Source organism: Balearica regulorum, chromosome Z (assembly GCF_011004875.1).
Source record: "Balearica regulorum gibbericeps isolate bBalReg1 chromosome Z, bBalReg1.pri, whole genome shotgun sequence".
NCBI lineage: Eukaryota > Metazoa > Chordata > Aves > Gruiformes > Gruidae > Balearica > Balearica regulorum.
In genome coordinates, this window is record NC_046220.1 from 63533657 (window position 1) to 63552041 (window position 18385).

The following is an 18385-nucleotide window of genomic DNA, read 5'->3' on the forward strand; positions in this document are numbered from 1 at the left end:
CTGAGCGAATAAGTCTATGTTCCCCATTGTGTTCTTGTATTTTATTGACTCTAATGGTTTCACTCTTAGTTTTCTAGATTAAAAGCCTAAACAAGATAATTGCAGTCGTGTGGTCTGAGCTGAGTGTAATTCAATAGGACTAAATTCCTAATTGAAATACTCTGATCTTGGTTTTAAAATTTACCTTGATATACTTCTAGCACTGCATTATTTTGTTATTCTTGTTTTTCAAATGGTGAAGTGGTATCCTTATTGTTTTAAATTGTTCAATAATCATTAGGGTTGTATTAACATAATGGCATCATTATGGAGCAAGCCAACCTTGCCATGTCTTACTATACAAAATAATCTTTTTTGCAAGAAAGAAGAGTCAAGTAAAGAAATCAATAAAAGGAAGTTAAATAAAGTGTATACATTATATGTGTCAGGTATGAGATAAGATTATAAAATTTCAGATATGTTTATGCATCTATATTTTTAACTGTTAACTTTTCAAGATTTCTGTTGTGGTTTTTTTCATTCATTTTTGTTGTCCAGGTGGGGTTAAACCATGTGCATTAAACTGCTTGGCTGAAGGTTATAACTTTTACACTGAACGTGCTCCTGCAGTAATAGATGGAACTCAGTGCAATGCTGATTCACTGGATATCTGTATCAATGGAGAATGCAAGGTTACAAATGTTTTATATAGCACTTACAGCTTGCTTTGTTGTGTCTGCTATCTCCTACATTTAATTACGGTACTTCTTTGTTACTTACATGAAACAGGAGTGCTGACAGGTCAAGTTGTTAATGGAAGAGTAAGATTGAGACAAAAAGATAAAAAAGGTGTTGCATAAGTAAGAATCATTTGAATTTCAGTAGTTTCTCACAGGCAATCATAAAATCCTTCATTTGTCTTCTTTTTTCTTGTTTTATGGCTTCTGTTGAAGAATTGGTGGAAAGGGCAACAGGAGATGGACAGATTCCTTGCACTGTCCTAAGGCCTATTCCATAACTCCAGTTAGAACACCACTCTGGCTGAAAAACAGAAAATGTGAACATATTAATCTGTTTCTAACTAGTTAGTTAACGTAATTGAAACAGAAAGTTGTCACCATTGCTCTGTAGTTCTAGGAGAAAGTGTATACTGATGCAAATATTTGCCGTTTACTAAAAATCTGATTATCTTGTAAAGTTCCTGTAGCACCACTTTATATGAATTTGAATAGAGTTGGAGGTCTATGCCACATTTTTGGTTATATACATCCCACTTCTCCCTCAGTTTAGCAGAGTAATTACGTACTTAAGTCTAGTCATCTGAACAGTGCTGGTGACTTTAAAAATTATTTGATTTCACTGAAACCACTAACATAACTAAAGCTTAACCTGATGCTTAAGTTCTTTGCTAAATGAGGGCTGAAGATGTATGTTTATTGAATAACATGATAAGATCAAAAGCGTTTGCCATGTTTTAGTAAATAAAAAAAAAAAAAAGCACAAGAAATACCTGTGTAATTCTGGTGTACTTTATACATAAGAAGATTTCAGTAGTTTTGAGAAATCTTTTAAAACTAATGATCAGACTAAATCTCAAGTTTAGAATGAGCTATGTAATAAATTGGGGCCTCTGCTGTCTTGGTAAATCAGACATTAGAAATATAATGTTTAGAATAATACTATTTTGTCAATTATTTGAAGTATTTTAACTTCTCTTATGACCTATGTTTTACCTGTTTACAAGATGGTAGGTAATATTGCTAGACAGTAAACAAAGTTATGTACCTGCCTCCTTTTTTGTATAAAACCTAGAAAGAATTAGCAAGGTGCAACATTCATTCTTTTTATGTCCTACTCGTTCATTTTCTCTTTTTTTTTTTTTTAAGGATCCAGCTGTCTATTTTCATTAGCTTTGTAATAGGATTGAATCAATAAGTTAGAGGGAGTTAATCATTGTTAACTGTACATAGATTTCTCAAGTAGATAATCAGAAATGTCATGTACTTTTTGTAGGTAGTTATAGACACTTCTTTTTTCCAAAGGCTTTTGAACCCTACCCAATACAGTGTGTAATTCAGCCTTTCACTAAGTTTCATTCTACATGCATTCTTACAGTAAGAAGTACAGAAGTAATTTACACTTTACATTCACACTTATGAAAATATTTCAAATTTTGTCTGGAGGATGTGGAAATGTGGTCTATGAATCTGTAAATGCCTTTGGGAACAATAATGCTGTTTATGCTACATAAATGTTTAAGGAACACACAGCAAATGTTTACCTTAATGAAGCAATGTAGATGGAACACAGCTGTTGTAATAGTAAATAAAAACACCACTAAACATTTATTGATAACTGTAATAATTACATTGTTTGTAAAATGCTGTGAGATCCCTTCCTGAAAGTCACAGTAGAAATACAAAGTACTTTTTAATCAAGATTTGCTAATAACCCAAAATGTGGATTGTTTTCTTCTTTTATTTACTTTCTTTGGTAAGTGAAAAGCTATGGTAACAGCTATCAAAACCAGAGTAGACAAAAAGAATTGCATATATCAAACTTGAGAGAAACACTTCAAAAAACCTATGAAGATAGTGGTGCAAGACCATCATCCTGTTAAAATATTTGTTCTTATCTGTTCTCAGCATGTAGGTTGTGATAATATTTTGGGGTCTGATGCTAAGGAAGATAGATGCCGTGTTTGTGGAGGAGATGGGAGTACATGTGAAGCCATTGAAGGTTTCTTCAATGATTCATTGCCCAGAGGAGGTATGCACATATATGTCCATCCTGTTGCACAATGCATTTAGATCATTTTAGCACATAACGGTGCTGCATTGATTTCCAGCATGGCATTGTTGCTGGTCATTTGACTCCTTTTGCCTTGTTGTTTCCTTTTTCTGTATTAGTTTGGATTTATATCAAATACAATAATATGTTTCATTACTGAATACTTAGTTCTCATGGTCTTTAATGCACTTGAAGTGGGTGGGGTTTTTTATTATATAGTTATGATGGCATAGTAAGAATTATTTTGTGTATGATTTTAGTATGTATGTTAAAATCTGTTATTTCATGTATTTAGTCATGCATGAAATTTTAGACTAGAAAGAACCCAGAAATGTCTCTTAAGTTTATCTTATAAGAACTCAGGAAATGTATGGGGACAATTAGTTTAAAACTTAGTTCAAAGAAGACAATATTAGTGTTGCAGTCTTACTGTTAATTAGTTTTGGGCTTCTGAATACAGGGAAAGGATTGATGTACTGGAGTCAGTTCGGTTCAGTGAGGGACCACTAAGATAATTGGGGTCTGGAGTGCTTGCCCCTCTGTGAGGAGAGGCTGAGAAAACTGAGCTTACTTAGCCTGGAGAAGAGGAGGTTTGTGGGGACCTAGTATCAACCTTCCGATACTTATGAGGAGGTTATGGAGAAGACAGAGCCAGGCTCTTCACAGTGGTGGATACATGGTGGGAGAAGAGGCAGTGGCTATAAATTGGAACAAGTGCTGACTGAATGGAAGGAAAACCTTTTTCCCCAGGAGGACAGTCAAGCAGCGGATCAGCTTGCCCAGAAAGGTTGTACATTTTCCATTTCTGGAGTTTTTCATGACCCAGCAGGATAAAGCACTGAGTAACTTGGTCTGATCTCCTAGCTGATCCTGCATGTAGCAGGAAGTTGGACTAAACTGAGTGTCTGAGGTCCTCTCCAACCTGAATTATCCTGTGATCCTAAGGTCATTTTATCCGTTAATTACTTGTGATACATTGTTGGAAAGACTTTGTTAGCATTTCAGAAAAGGAATTCCTGATTACATGGAAAGTGTAATCGGAATTCTTGCTATCACGTTCAAATTTTTTTATGACATGTAAAGAGTTTTCCTTTATATCACATGAAAGAAAATGCTCGAGTACATTTGAGTCCCATATCTCATATTAATTTTTAGCAGTACATAATTTTTTAATGGTTAGTTTCGTAACTAATACTGATTAACATAAACAACAACAAATAAAATTTACCTTGGTTTTATAGGCTATATGGAAGTGATTCAAATTCCAAGAGGTTCTGTGCACATTGAAATAAGAGAAGTGGCAATGTCAAAGAACTACATTGGTAAGAACATGGTTTAAATAGCAGACTGTTAAAAAGTCAGAGTTCATGTTGTGATTTGAAGGTACATTTTCTGGTTTGGCCAAACCATACACATAGTAGAAGCAGCAGAGGGAATTGTTAGCTGTTAATATTAGGTTGTGATCAGACAGTTGGAGTAGTTGGTTAGGATGTATTCTCTTGGATGGAGCTAATGAAATACATCATATAATTCCTCCTTGTCCAGTCAGTGCAAAATCAGGTCAACTTCACTATGGTTACAGTGTCAGACTTGAGCTGAAGTGGATGAGGAGCACTCAGATGGTATACTGTCCCATTCTGATGTAGTGTCTTCCATCTGGGAAGTCTCTGATTTTGGGGAATTATACTCTTTTAAAACACAGTTTTATTCTTGGAATGATTATTTATCAACAGCCATAGTTACATAAATACTAACAATACTGTCTTCTTATCTTAAGGCAAGTTAATGTATTAATTCCAGAGTGTTTCTGTGTTGCTGTCTTGTAGGGACTAGATGCCATCCCTGTTTTATAGAAAGGTAAAATGAGGTGCAGAAAAACTAGGTGCTTAATTAAGATCATTCAGGAAGCCTGTTGTAAAGCACAGAATTAAACTCAAATTCCCAGATTATTATTTCTTTCTTTAAAGTCTGAGGTAAATTTACTTTCTGATTTGTTTTTTTGGTTTTTTGTTGGTTTTTTTTTTTTTTTTTAATACTGATATGTACAAATCTGGCTTCACTGACCTGAAGAAAACATGCATTTCTGAAAGTGTCTGTACCCTGATTTGCATAGCAGTCATTTCACAGTAGTGCGAGAACACTCATTTCTTAGTCAAAAATAGATCAGAGAGCTGATTAGTTGTACAGCAAACTAAAAGATTAACACAACTAAAAACTGTTGCCTGTTTAGGCTGAACAGCAGCTGACGAGGATACTTTTGTCAATCTGTACTCCATGTATTTGATATATATAACACTGACGTGTTGGAAAGGATTATGATGCCTGTAAGTGTGAGTTAGAAGGGTAATTATCTTCCTAGGTACATTAATTCCTAAATTGATTATATTGATAATAATGGTACCTTTTACTGTTGGATGCCTACTTTTCTTTCTGCCTGTCCGCACCCTTCTGTAATTCAGCAGATAATCAGTCTCCCTCCATTCTGCAGGAATAGTAACACCACTACTCCAGCAGTAGAGTGCTTATTACTCTTTCAGCATCATACTCCCCGTGGCCTCTCCCTCATGTCAAAATACACTGCGGGTAAGGTTGTTCATATATCCTACACTGACAATTCAGAGGTGGTGGGAGAGAGGCATACAGTGCATCCTGTCATGGTCGTTTTCTGCTAAGAACTATTCCATGGGCAGCTGAAAACTAGAACAAAGAAGATAAATCTTAGCTACGGCAATTAAGTTTGTTATTCCCCTGTTTTATAAGCAGAGGAAAGTGATCTGGAAATGCATTTAGATTGGCACCATCAAATGAATGAAAAATGTAAAGGTTTTGGCTTAAATAAAAGAATACAGGCAACTTCATTGGTATTTAATTTGGCCATAGATCTAAAAATGTAAAGTGGTACATAAACACTTCTTTATGTGCTTGTCAAGGGGTTTCCTGAGTTTCAGGCTCTCTCCTCTCTACCTTGCTTCATGCCACAGAAGCCCTGACTACACAAATGCGGGATTCCTCTCCTTCACTAGTTTCCTGTGTTTCCAACTTTCAAAGGTGCCATTATATCCTAATGAAAGATAATCATACTAAGTTGCAGGGGCCATTTCATTTTGTGATGGAATGTTTTGTTCTGTAAGTGTGAACCAGATCACTGTTTTAGGATCACCAGTTTCTGTGGAAACTGTGTCTGCTACCTTAAAAGAACTATACGAGCACAATAGTAGTTAAAAATTAGTTTATGCTGTTAAAATAAATACCTCAAGGGTGTTGTTTTATGGCTGTTTCTTTAATGGCAGTATCAACTTCACAGCTCTTTTCCTGTCTTGATGGAGTTCTCTCTGTTGTTCCAGGACAGCTGTTTGTGTGGCCACACCATGACCCAGATTAGAGAACTGATTCAGCTGAAAATAACCATTTACACATAATACTATATTTTGTTTTATGTGCACTGCTGCCAAATATGTGACCACAGTCTAAGAAATCAATTTATTCATTTGGAAGTATACAAAAAAGGAAAAAAAACACACCCTTTTTCTCTGTAGCTGTCACACTGGCTTCAGAGTTTCTTCTTTGTTCATTTCAGTTAGACGGCTTTCAAACTAGCTTGCAACAAACATCCCATCATTCCTTAAACTAAGATCCAGTTATTTTGCAAGCCATGGCCTTAAATTTAGGCTGCAGTTAGACATTTGTCAATTCAGTTGGCTCATTCAGCACTTGTCTTCCCTCCCCCTGACTTTGGCTGATCATTTCTGCACCAGTATCACTCCTAGTGCTGTGATAGCAAAAGCACGTTTCTGCAGCTGCATAAATAAATCAGTATTTTAAACTAATCTGTCCAACAATAACCCAGCAACAACAAAATTGCCTGTTTTCAGAGCTGCTGAAAAAATGTGTGTTTAGTAATGCTGTTATCTTCCTTTAAATGGCTTGATCGAGGGTGACATCTTCTCTTATATTCCTCTTATGCAACAGGGTGTTGTGTGCTAATTTTCTGTGGGCTTCCTGCATTCTCAAATTTTCATAAATGATTTGATTAGGATATTAACTTACTCTTTCTGTCTCATATGCTACTAGCATTATGCCACTGTGTCATCATTGTCATGTAATTATATTATTGGAATGCTATTCACAACTGTGTGGCCTTCACCTATGCATAACAACTGACATTAGGTAAATCTATGTACAGAATGCAAATGCATTTTTCTTTGACAGTCAGGTAAAAAATGAACTGCTTTGCTTCTGGATATACATTAGTTTAAGTGTAAATAGCATACATTCAATTGATAGCATGTAATTTCAGAATTATTAATTACATAAACATGTATGAGAACATTTGTTCTCTTCTCATTTATAGATCTCATTTGTTGTTCATATGTCTCAATATAAATAAAGAATTCACTTCATTATTTGCTCTTGGTAATTGCTAGACATACTGACAAGAAAATGTTTGAAATTGAGTGGCACAGTAAGTAAGACTTTAATATGTCTCAGTAGTATTAGGAGACTCCTCAACCTTTTTTTAATTAAGCTAGATTTTGTAGAAGCAGGATGGATAGAAATTTTGGCTATGTGGAAATCAGATCACTGATAAAACAAAATACTGATGATCAACTGTAATGTAGCTATTTCATATACCTGCATAAAATAATTAGCGAAGTACTGTCCTTTCTTTTAGTACAGTACTGCTTGCAGTTTGTCTTGCTATCTTATAGGTACTTTTTTTTTACCATCTGCTTCTTGTACTTCATAACCTATATAACAATAAGGAGTCTGAATTACTTTGAGAATTCCAGATAAGTGAATGTGTGAGAGCTAGTTTCTTTACTCAAAGCATGAGTTTCCAAAGTAAATCTAAGGACGTCAACAAAATAAGTTCTATGCTATGGAAAGACATGCCTTTTCAGACCTTATGATGCTGATGGAAATGGTTACTAATCCCTGCTGAATATGGCTGTCACCAACAGAACATTACTGCCTCTCCAAGTATCTCCTGCTCTCTGAGCAGTTTTAGGAAATTTAAGCACCATGGAGACATTTTCCCTAACTGTTTAAGGTAAACCATCTGTCCACACAGATGTAGTTGAAAACAAAATTTGATTGTAAGTTGTATTATTCCTTATGATTGTGATGTGAATTTGTTCCCTATCTAGTAAAGTCAGTTATTTGTGTCAACAAAAAATGACATGGCTGTTTGTTCATGTATTTCCATAGTTTTGCCTTTAATAGCAGGTTTTATTTAAAGTAACTATGAATGCTGAATAACTTGGTAATCTTCATCTTAAGTCAAGAAGTCAATATCTAATTAATAGAATATTCACCTTAAGATACAAAGTCAGTTTCACATTTAGAAACTTAATCTAATATTATTGATAAAATATCAAATATAAATACCTGAATAAGATGTGCTTGTCCAGCCTAATCGGTTGGTTAGCTAAGAAATTTATGTTTTACCTACAGAACTTTTATGGATAAGGTTGTAAATTAGGAATAATAAAATATCTTATTAGATTAAGTAGTTAGTATTTGGGTTTGTAGTAGAAATAGCTTGAATTTATGCTTTAAAAAGAAAAAACCCAACAAACAGTGGACAAAGGCAACAAAGCAAGAGCTGATTGGCACCATACATCAGACTCAACGTTCCTTTTCTTTTTTTCCTCTGCACATTATCTGAGATGCCTATCCCATGCCCCAACTTCTTAATCTTAATTAGATTGATAATTGATTATACATTTGAGACCTACATATATCTTATGTAGAACAGCATACATTGCACATGGGCTGGGTTTCAAAGGTGAAGATACATTGGAAGTTGCATGAGGCATTCTGTTTTATTCCATATAGCATCCACATGTTGAAATCTGCAAAGTATACCTGCACATTGAAGATTATTGCAGAGGCAATATTGTCAAACTGCATGAGAGAGATTTTGACCAGGGCTAAAGAAAAGTCTTTATATTGCTTGAAAAAATAGTGATATTGAGCTGAAGCTCACATATTTCTAACAGATTATTAGATTAATTTGCAATGGCTTCTCCATTATAAATGCTGCTTCCAATTTTTAGGTGGCTTGTATTTTTTTTTAAGCTTTAAAATCTGAAGAGGATGACTACTATATTAATGGTGCCTGGACTATTGACTGGCCAAGAAAGTTTGATGTTGCTGGAACAGCTTTCCATTACAAGAGGCCAACAGATGAACCAGAGTCATTGGAAGCACTAGGCCCTACTTCAGAAAATCTCATAGTCATGGTAAAGTTATAATTAATATATTTCTGAAATTTGAAATATGTATTTGTGTCCTGAGAAAAGACAAGGTCATGAATGAAATCAAAACAGCTTGTATTTTCAAAGAGTGTACACCTGGCCTAGCTGGGACTTTGCATTTGTGTTTTAACACAGCTTTCTTACCTTTCAAAACTAACTAGCAAACATTGTGATGAAACAAGGATAAAGTCAGAACAGCCCCAGGAAATCTCACAGAAAATGTCTCATGTCTGTTAAATGTGGTTCAGACTAATATTAGACAAAATTGTAAATGGGGTGTGTATTGTGTATCCACACACTGCTGATACATGGAAGTGTTGAGATACAGCATGACAGCTCCTGGCAGTTCTGTAGATGTCAGTGGTTTTAAGCCTGGCCTGAGTATACTTTTACCACAGCAAGAGTATCATGATTTCACCTGTGTTAAAGTATGTTGCTGTGACATACATTGCTCTGAACAAATTGTACAAAATATGAGAATGTAACAGAAGATGTGACCATGATCCTGATACCCTGTCTCTGACAGCAGGCAATAGTGAGCCTACTGTTGCACTGCTGTGTTGAGGACAAGTATAAGAACAAGATGATACTTGCCCAGTACGTTCTGTCAGCTGCCAGATTTGCAGTTCAGGGATTGCTTGAGCCAGATGGGGCATTTTTGTCATAGAATGATTGTGGCCTGGATGTTCATGTTTTAGGCAGCATTTTCAAACACCTGAATCCTATTTTTTCTGCTGTAGATGTGGATAAGCTAGAGAGTCCATATAGGATGAGTTCCACAACAATTATAGTGCCTTTTCTCACTGAGTCAGTGCCACTGACTTTCTTACTGAAAGTTCTCTGCTTTTTCGTCCAATGGAGATAGACAGATACACCTCTGCAAAATATCACAGAAGGCAGAAGTAGCTCCAACGTGTCAGATTGCTGCATCTAGCATAATATATATTAGCAACAGAAAGAAAAAGCTTGATAGAGAGTCAAAGGCTAGTGTTGGACGGATGGCACGTGGAAGTGCAGTTCAACAGCGAGGGTAGACAAAAACTCATGGTGATTGTTGCACTTCCGTCTATACCACCTGCAGTGATATGGCTGCAGCAAGAGTTTTGATACTCCTTTAAAGGAATCACAGGCGTGATTTTACGTAGCTTGTGCTGTTGGCTGTTGTGTTAGGGGAAACAATGACCTCAGCAACACAGTGTTGCTGTTACTGTTATTACTATTATTATAGTCACTAGAAGTGCAAACAAGAGCAGAGCTAGGTTCATAGCTGCTATGTGGGTAGCTCCTCACAAGATTTCAGTGAGGACTGCGGACTGCTGCATGTTTGCGCAGTGATGTCCTTAACCAACTTTGACCTCACATAATTATTCAGCTGTGAAGTTAATTTCCATTAAGACATTAATTTTATGAAAACTGACTTTTTAGAACAATTATGTCAAGAATAAAGAACTGACAGAAGTTATAAGGTTGTGTTAAGGGGGAAAAAAAGACAAAGCTCACCTCAGACAATAATACTTTTCTTTTGTATATATTTTAAAAGTTAGTCCAGATTCTTTTGGGGATACCTAAAAGAACTACTATGGCTTCCTTTATTACTTTTTTTCACTTCCACAGAACATAACACATACCTAGATTAAATGTCACTGTAGTTGCCCTCTGCTTGCCTGTTTTAATGGTATAACCAGTTGTTTTCAACTACAGATTCTGCTACAGGAACAAAATTTGGGTATAAGGTATAAATTCAATGTTCCCATCTCTCGCACTGGCAGTGGAGACAATGAAGTTGGCTTTGCATGGAATCATCTGCCTTGGTCAGAATGTTCTGCCACTTGTGCTGGAGGTAAGACACCAGGCAGTCAAGCCACAGGGTAAACCAAATTGCAAGATATACTTTACTACAGAATTATCTAGATAACTAATTGAAAATGTTTCTTTCAGACATGTCTCGAACCTTAATTTAGTGAAAGAACATTTATTTTATGACAACGGATTTTGTTGTTTTCAAGTACATTTAATACCTTCAGATGTTTTTGTTAAATACAGTGTATATTGGCACAGTGTGTCTCTCTCTGCTGGTGCTTCTTCTGAGATTCTCTTGAAGCTGGTATGTTTGCTTTTCACAGGAACTTTCTTGATAAAGGACATCAGAAGTTTTAAGTAAGGAGATTAAAAACCAGAAGGCAAATAAGGCAACTGTAAATAAAGGGATGTGTCTTTGTAGGTATGCTTCACATAATCCTAGTCAGCTCTCCTATCCTCCAGCCACCAAAGTTTAGGATGCATACTGGCAGCTCCTCTATAGTGGATAATAACAACTGGGTTATACTTCCCACCCCGTAGTAGTGTCTGGGAATTGTTACCCTTTGGCAGCTATGGGGGATTTGTACGTAGTCCCATATGATTCATCATGGGTGCCTTTTGCCCACAATTTACTATATTCCTAATCCTCCCTCTAGTGGCCACCAATGCAATTCTTTACTTCTGACTGGGAGAGCAGGACAGTTGGCTTCCTTCAAAGCCAACACCGTTGCTGCTGCAAGGACTGGTGAGTAGAAGTGCTGTGGGAACAGTATCGCTCTTCTCTCTGGAGACTGAACTCATCATCTCCCCAGCATACCTCAGTTTCAGAAGATATGGGAGAATGCTTTAAATCCACCTCAGAATTTCAGTTTCTTCTGCACTGTGCGCTGCCTGTCACAAGAGGAAGATACCATATTTTTTTTAAAGAACCTTTGGACCAAATGTTTGTCTTTTTTTTTATGGCTACTGGAGGTTTTCATCTTTAGAACCATCTTGACTCATCTTTCTGCTGGAACCTGCCATTAGTAGTCATTTGCTGTTTAAATACAGCTGTTTGCTTAGCCATATGTAATACAGAAAGGACAGCACAAATTCTCTTCTGTGCCACTGAATAGAGAAAGTCTTGAAATAAAATAGAGGAAGGTGCCAACTTTCTCCAATATTTTTATTGTTCATTTGTTGAATTTCTGAGTGACAGCTTGCTTTTTTAACTACTATTTTAGTTAATGGTGAGTCTGGTAGGAAAAGAAACATTTTAAAGAAGAAATATAAAGAGGGGAAGTGCCTAGCTTATAGCAGAAGACAGTTCCAAGTATCAGCACCTTATGAGTACTGCCAAATCCTGGTTTTATGATGGCAATGAGTTTATGATCTTTTTGAAGTCATGGGAAAACTCCCTTTGATTTAGGTAGACAAGATTTTAGCCATGGCTCTTTTGTCATGCAGGTCATGGTCATTTCACAGACTTTACTATATACAATGGAAAAAATAATTGGCTCTGAAGGAGTAGGCACTTGTCTAGATTAAAACATTTTGGCTTAATTAATTAACTTTTAAGGGAAGATTTGTGAATCTCTGAAAACTGCATACTTTTATTCATTTGAAACTTTTTTTGGGGGGGGGTGGGGGTGGGGGGGTAGATTTCTTTGGTAGGTTATGGTGGCTAAACCAGGCACTTTTCTCTACTTTCAGCTTAGTATGAGGATATACTATGGTCACTTGTTTTCACTGAGCTTTATGCTTAGGGAATAAGTATTTCATTGTAGCTATAATTCATGTTAAAAACTCTATCTGCTTTCTCCGTATGAGTACCTGCTATTACCCCCAGTTTATGAAACACCTTTCACCATATGCCAAAAGAAGACACCATTCTAAAAACGAGCTGAGTCAGGGAAAAAGAAAAGGGAGACAAAGGTTGTAGAGACAGAGACTGTAACTGGAAAAGTTGGCTAATATATGTATGAAGTGTTGAGAAAACTTAGAAATGAAACCACTGCATGGCTTTGTTTCTTTCTGGAGGATTCATTATGAAGTCCATTATTGAAGTTCTATTTACTTGAACTCTGTCTTTAGAAGAGACATTTTGCTCACCATCAAAGTATAACAAAATATTAAACAGTTAAATAATTTCTCACTGAAAATAAAAAAAGGACAATAAGTGTGTGTGAGGAATACTAGTATGGAAATTATTTTTTATTTATGAGGTTAAAAAAATTATATAGTGACTTTGGAACAGAATGAACAAGTTGAAGGCATCAACATTTTCCTGCCTTTAATTATAGTTGGTGTAGCTCACCTGTAGTGCATGGACTGATCAAGGTTTGATCATATGATATTCCATCTTGATCTAGGAAAGCTCTAGAAGATGTAGAGCCAGATATATCTGCTCTAAGCATATATATCAAAGCATAGGCTTTATATCAAAGCTGTAGGCAAATCTAAATTCTGATCGACACATTTAACTTCTGTCCATCTGTGAACATGCCTGTATTTTAATGTTAGGCCTTCTTGTTTAGGTGTATGTAAGACTTAAAAAGCTGTCTTAAAAGAACATAAGATTTGCAAGTATTTAGAAGCCAGGAAGTGTCAGAATTAAGAATGACTATGAAATCTTAAATCGTTTTGCTGTAGTTGTGGCTGTTCTGTGAAATGGATCCATTGAGCAGGGACCATTCTCTGAGACTGTGTCACAGGCTAGCTCATGTCCACTCCACCCTACTTAAGTCTAATTCTTTCTAAATCAGACTGACTGTATATGCATTACATACTATTTGACCGAGTCTGTGACTCTTAAAACATAGTTATTACTTGATGCTTTTTAATTCAAAGAATCTAAAAAATGAAAAGTGAGAACTGCATTACAGCCCACCACAGTGATGTTTTATATTGTGAACACGTGTTGAATGTGATGAAGTGGAGCACAAAGGCTAGAGCAGCATTTTGGTAGTGCAAAGTTTAAATAGTTTTATAATAATGTGTATTGCAGAAGTGTCCGATCTTTGTGCAGTCTCTCCATAGTATTTTGAGAGCATTCAGCTGGTCCTAGGGCTGCTTATAGGCCTTGTCTTGGAGAAGAATAACTAGAACAGTCAGGAGCCAAGGAGCAAACTAAGAGCAAGCTAGGACCAATCTACAATCTTAGATGGTAATGTGCTGTCTTTTCCACTGGACTTCTATATTATGTTCATCTCTGCTGTACTGATGAGTCACATCTGAACAGTAAAAGCACTTTAACTTTTCACACAGGACCTCTGTTCTAGGGCCTGTCTCAGTTTTGCTGGCTACAAAGAGCACGGTAAATGGAATGGTAGGATGGAGGAGGAGGGTTTCCTGCTTATGACAGCTCAATGTGGTGCCAGAGCACTGGATTCCATTCCTCCCTCCCTTATGTGCTTCTCATGTGATTGCTGACCAACTTAAAGCATACACTGCAGTCGTACTTGCTAATTATTAGTTCATCATTATATGTGTACCTCTCTGGAATGTATGACTTCTGCAGCATGCAATGAATTTCATTATTGCATGAAGTGTGTGTAAAGCAAAGTGGTCTGAAAACTCAGCCAGGCACCTGAAATCAATGGATTCTTTCCACAGTAGACATTATACCTCCTCTCCCCCTGTATTCATTTATAGAATGGTCCAGGAGATAAAATCTGTGAAACAAAGAGTTACTTGTTTAGATTGCCACCAAAACACAGAAGGAATTTAGTCATTCTGTCTTGAGAGATTGTAAACTGTGTAGTTAGTAGTGTCATTCATGTTAAAGGAGAAAAGAACAAAATATTCCATAGTTTCTCTCCCAGTAAGCATCATGTTCTATACAGTGAACCATGCAGAAATCAAGTCTTCAAAGTCTGAGGTTTATTTTGGTATTTTTTTTTAAGTTTTTTCTAAAAGTAGGTTCTTCAGATTTACCAGGTAGTTAAAAAGGCTTGCCTAATAACAGACATAATTTTATTTTCCTGGATTCATGTATTCATATATAGGATGAGAATATAATTTCATTCAATTTTAATATCTCTTAGTATTTGATCTTAGGCTTGGAAATCCAGAATTGCAGCTTTTCTTTTTGTACACTAGAACTAGTATTTTCTATATTGAAAAAACTTTTCTTTAAAATACAAATCTATATTATCTGAGCTGGTTCTTTCTCTCTGGGAACGTTACATAAAACTGAGCTACATGTATTCTCTGTATTAATTCCCTTTTTTCCTGAAAATTCACTGATAACTGTTCTACTCTGAGTCAAGACTTTTCAGAAGAAAAGTTTGTTAATATCTGATATAGCTGGTGGCAGGCTTGGACAAGACTACAGGAAAACAATGCCAGAGAATACCAGAAAGTCCAGTGCACATTTATGTATACAGAGAAGAGTGGGAGGGGAGAGAACACAGGGAATTCAGAAGGGAGGGAGGGAGGGAGGGATGGATGGATGGATGAACAGTTCGCTGGAATTCAGAAAAAATTGATGACAACAACAGGTTTTCTTGAAGGACCTGATTACTTTATTATTACTTTATTATTAAATGAGAAAGTCTGGAAAAGAGAGAAATAGAATGTGTAGAAATAGGAAATAAAACAATTAAATGAAGGCTGAAAAGAGAAGAAGGAAGTGCTAAAATAGGAAAGGGTGATATATAGCACATAGATATCACAGAACTGTAGTTTATTTACTCTTATGCCTGCCTTTCCTTATATGTTATCTTGTAGCTTTCCAAGGGCAAGTGTGTAACTTTGTCCAGATCCATAAGTATTCTTAATAAGGAATTGAACAGCTGGTGGTATTGTTTAAAAAATTCTGGCAAAGGGAAAAAAAAATATTTCTGTGTGTTTTTACTTTTGTATACATTTAAAAATAAACTCCAATAAGTGCATACACTTTAATTTCTTCCATGCTTAGTAAATTCTAGCAGTAAATGGCAACAAATGACAGCATTTATTATCTGGAATTTCCAGGTATCCTAAGCATTGGGGTTTATTTCATTCATTTTACTAGAGTTCATCTCCAGATGAGTTAAATGTCTTAGATATTCATGTGGGGTTTTTTTAATGAAATAGTCAGTCTGTATACTCTCTTAAGTAAATCGGTTGCCAACCAGTTTTCTTTGCTGCTCATCACTCTTGTAGAGGGGTGCCTACTATGTTTTTCTTTCATGCCCTCAGATGAATTATGAAACTGTCTTTAGACAAACAAAACATGCTTGTCTTCATCAAGGAAAATGTAAGTTTGGCTCTGTGATGAACATCTTGTGATCTGATGAGTGAGCTCAGAAAGTATGTCTGGGTTAACCAGCATGCACTAGTTTTAGTGATGCAGGATTCACTGTGTATTGGTACTGGCATCTTTATAACTAACTGTTGCAATTGCAAACCACAATTTTTGGGACTGCTTTTAAAAATAGATATAGCGTTTACATGCCTGCAATTTTAATTTAAGAATAAAATGTGCTCCATGTAATTTAAAATTTGGCTGCTGAAAGTCAGGCAGACTACTTGTGAACTGAAATCTGCAAAACATCTCATTTCTCTGGAGATTACAGTCACTAAACCACTGGAGTTTTGTTTTCTATTAGAATTGCATTGACCAGTCATGAGGACATTTTATGTCTTTTATTATAAACTATAAATCTGTAGATTTGAAAGCTGAGTGTTTCTGTCTAACTGCTTGTAATTATTCCCCCAAGAGTTTAAATGAACTTGTTTAGCTGTGCTTTTTAGATTATTTTAAGAGAGACCATATACTTAGGGAAGAGTTGATAATTTAAAAAGATTTTTTTCAAGGCCCACAGGGCTTAACCAAGTTGTAGGTGTTATCTGGGTAAAAACTGCACTTCTAGATTTTTCCGTTTATTTTCCTTGCCTTAAAGTTAGAATCTAAATTTTGATTCTGAGATTTTATTTTAAATAACACTGTAATTAGACAGCAATGATGTAAAGTTTACATCCTGTGTGGCGAGAAGCTGCAGAACATTTTAAAACTGGATTAATGTATTTCCTGGCATGGATTAACGATTCTTCACTGTGTGAGTGAATAGTGGTGCATAGTATCTTATGGGTGATATGCTACCTGACCAACATTCGATAAATAACATGTCTGACTTAAATTTTTTTTTAAAACTGAGCACAATGATACTTTGTGTTCATAGTACTTCAGAACGCTTTCTTATTACATAGCTCCTTAGAAATTATTTTAGTGAGGCTGCCAATTTTTAGCCAAAGCGTGGAAGGAAATGTGTATGATGCTGGTAGGAAATTCAGTGAAAACATAACATGAATATCGATGCTATCCCATAAATAGATTTGCGAGAATGGTATGCATCATTAAAATGTTTAATTCTAAAGTGTGTATAAATTACTATTTTCAAGCAATTTTATTTGAGAGAAATATCATTATGAAGGCAACGTTCAGCCTATTTTATCAACCACAAAGAGAATTAAGGCAGCTTGTGATAGAAAGGATAAATGATTATTCATCACTTGGAGCTGAACATAAATTCTATGTCAACTAGCAGTGCTGTGTAAATAGCATTGCTGTTTGGCTAGACCTTTTAAATTCTATTTCTTGTCATGGTGAAGTTTGAGTAGAAAATTGCAAAAGAAATACTCCTACTCAGGTTGTCAGATCTGATTTTAATTATTCTCATCTGTTGGCAGTGTTTGCATAGATTATACAATTTAAAGTGAATCATCTTGTCACAGCTTCTCAAATATTTAGATGTTCCACTTATTTGTCAAGAACCAAAGGAAGAGTTTATAAAGGAGAGCCTAATCTAGCAAACATTTTTCTCTCTTTCATGCTGCAGTTGATATGCCTTTTCTCTACTACAATAGTACTAAAATAGTAGAGAACTGAAGAAAATAATCTCTCACTCCATGTGTGTGAGTGTAAATATAGCAATAACATTGAACTACTAACTGATTTGAAATTTTGAAGAACAGTATAAAGATCTAGAAATAAGTGGCAAATGGGGTGAAGCGTGACATGATAGGTCATGCTCGACTAGCCAGATATATTTTAATATATCACTAATTTTCTAGACCAAGGAAATGTAGTAGATTCATTGATCTTGACTTTCTTAAGATTCTAAAGGCTTTTGTTGTCACCTACACCTAAAAAAGAATTAGAAGAGATTAGTAGGCAAGAGGTATACTTTAAATGTAAATTACTGGGCCAAAAGGCAGTGAGCCTAGTGGACTTCTTACAGCGGTTTCACATGACTCATGAGACTTCAGTTTTTCTTGTTCTGTTTTTCTTGTTCTGATGGCAGCATAAAAAGTAGAAAGCTTTGATGAAATTTGCTGACAGCACTAGGAGACATATGGGGAAGTTTGGGATATGTTGTAGTCATGATAAAGGCAGATTTGATTTTAGTATATGTTTATTTAAAAGTGTTAATGAGACTGGATAAGGCACTAGTAAAATCCTATGGAGTCCTGGGCATAGTTTGTATTGTGGCTGTAATAAACTCAGGTGTGAGCAGATGCACAGAAGGGTTGTGAGGTTGACCAAAGGAACGGTGTATCTAACAACACAGAGACTGCAAGACTTGACTTGG

At 35.7% G+C, this 18385-nt stretch overlaps 1 protein-coding gene across 10 annotated transcripts in view; it reads left to right on the plus strand.

Annotated features, from left to right (window-relative positions):
- Positions 1-18385, plus strand: part of ADAMTS6 (ADAM metallopeptidase with thrombospondin type 1 motif 6) — a 156709-nt gene that overhangs the window by 113677 nt on the left and 24647 nt on the right. For 9 of the 10 annotated variants that reach the window (XM_075739410.1, XM_075739408.1, XM_075739404.1 and 6 more), the window contains 5 exons: positions 538-671; positions 2625-2748; positions 4011-4091; positions 8851-9014; positions 10731-10869. In XM_075739410.1, coding sequence (XP_075595525.1) covers positions 538-671; positions 2625-2748; positions 4011-4091; positions 8851-9014; positions 10731-10869 — 642 coding nt within the window. The remainder of the gene's footprint in view (positions 1-537; positions 672-2624; positions 2749-4010; positions 4092-8850; positions 9015-10730; positions 10870-18385) is intronic. The other variant, XM_075739406.1, reaches the window with a different exon arrangement.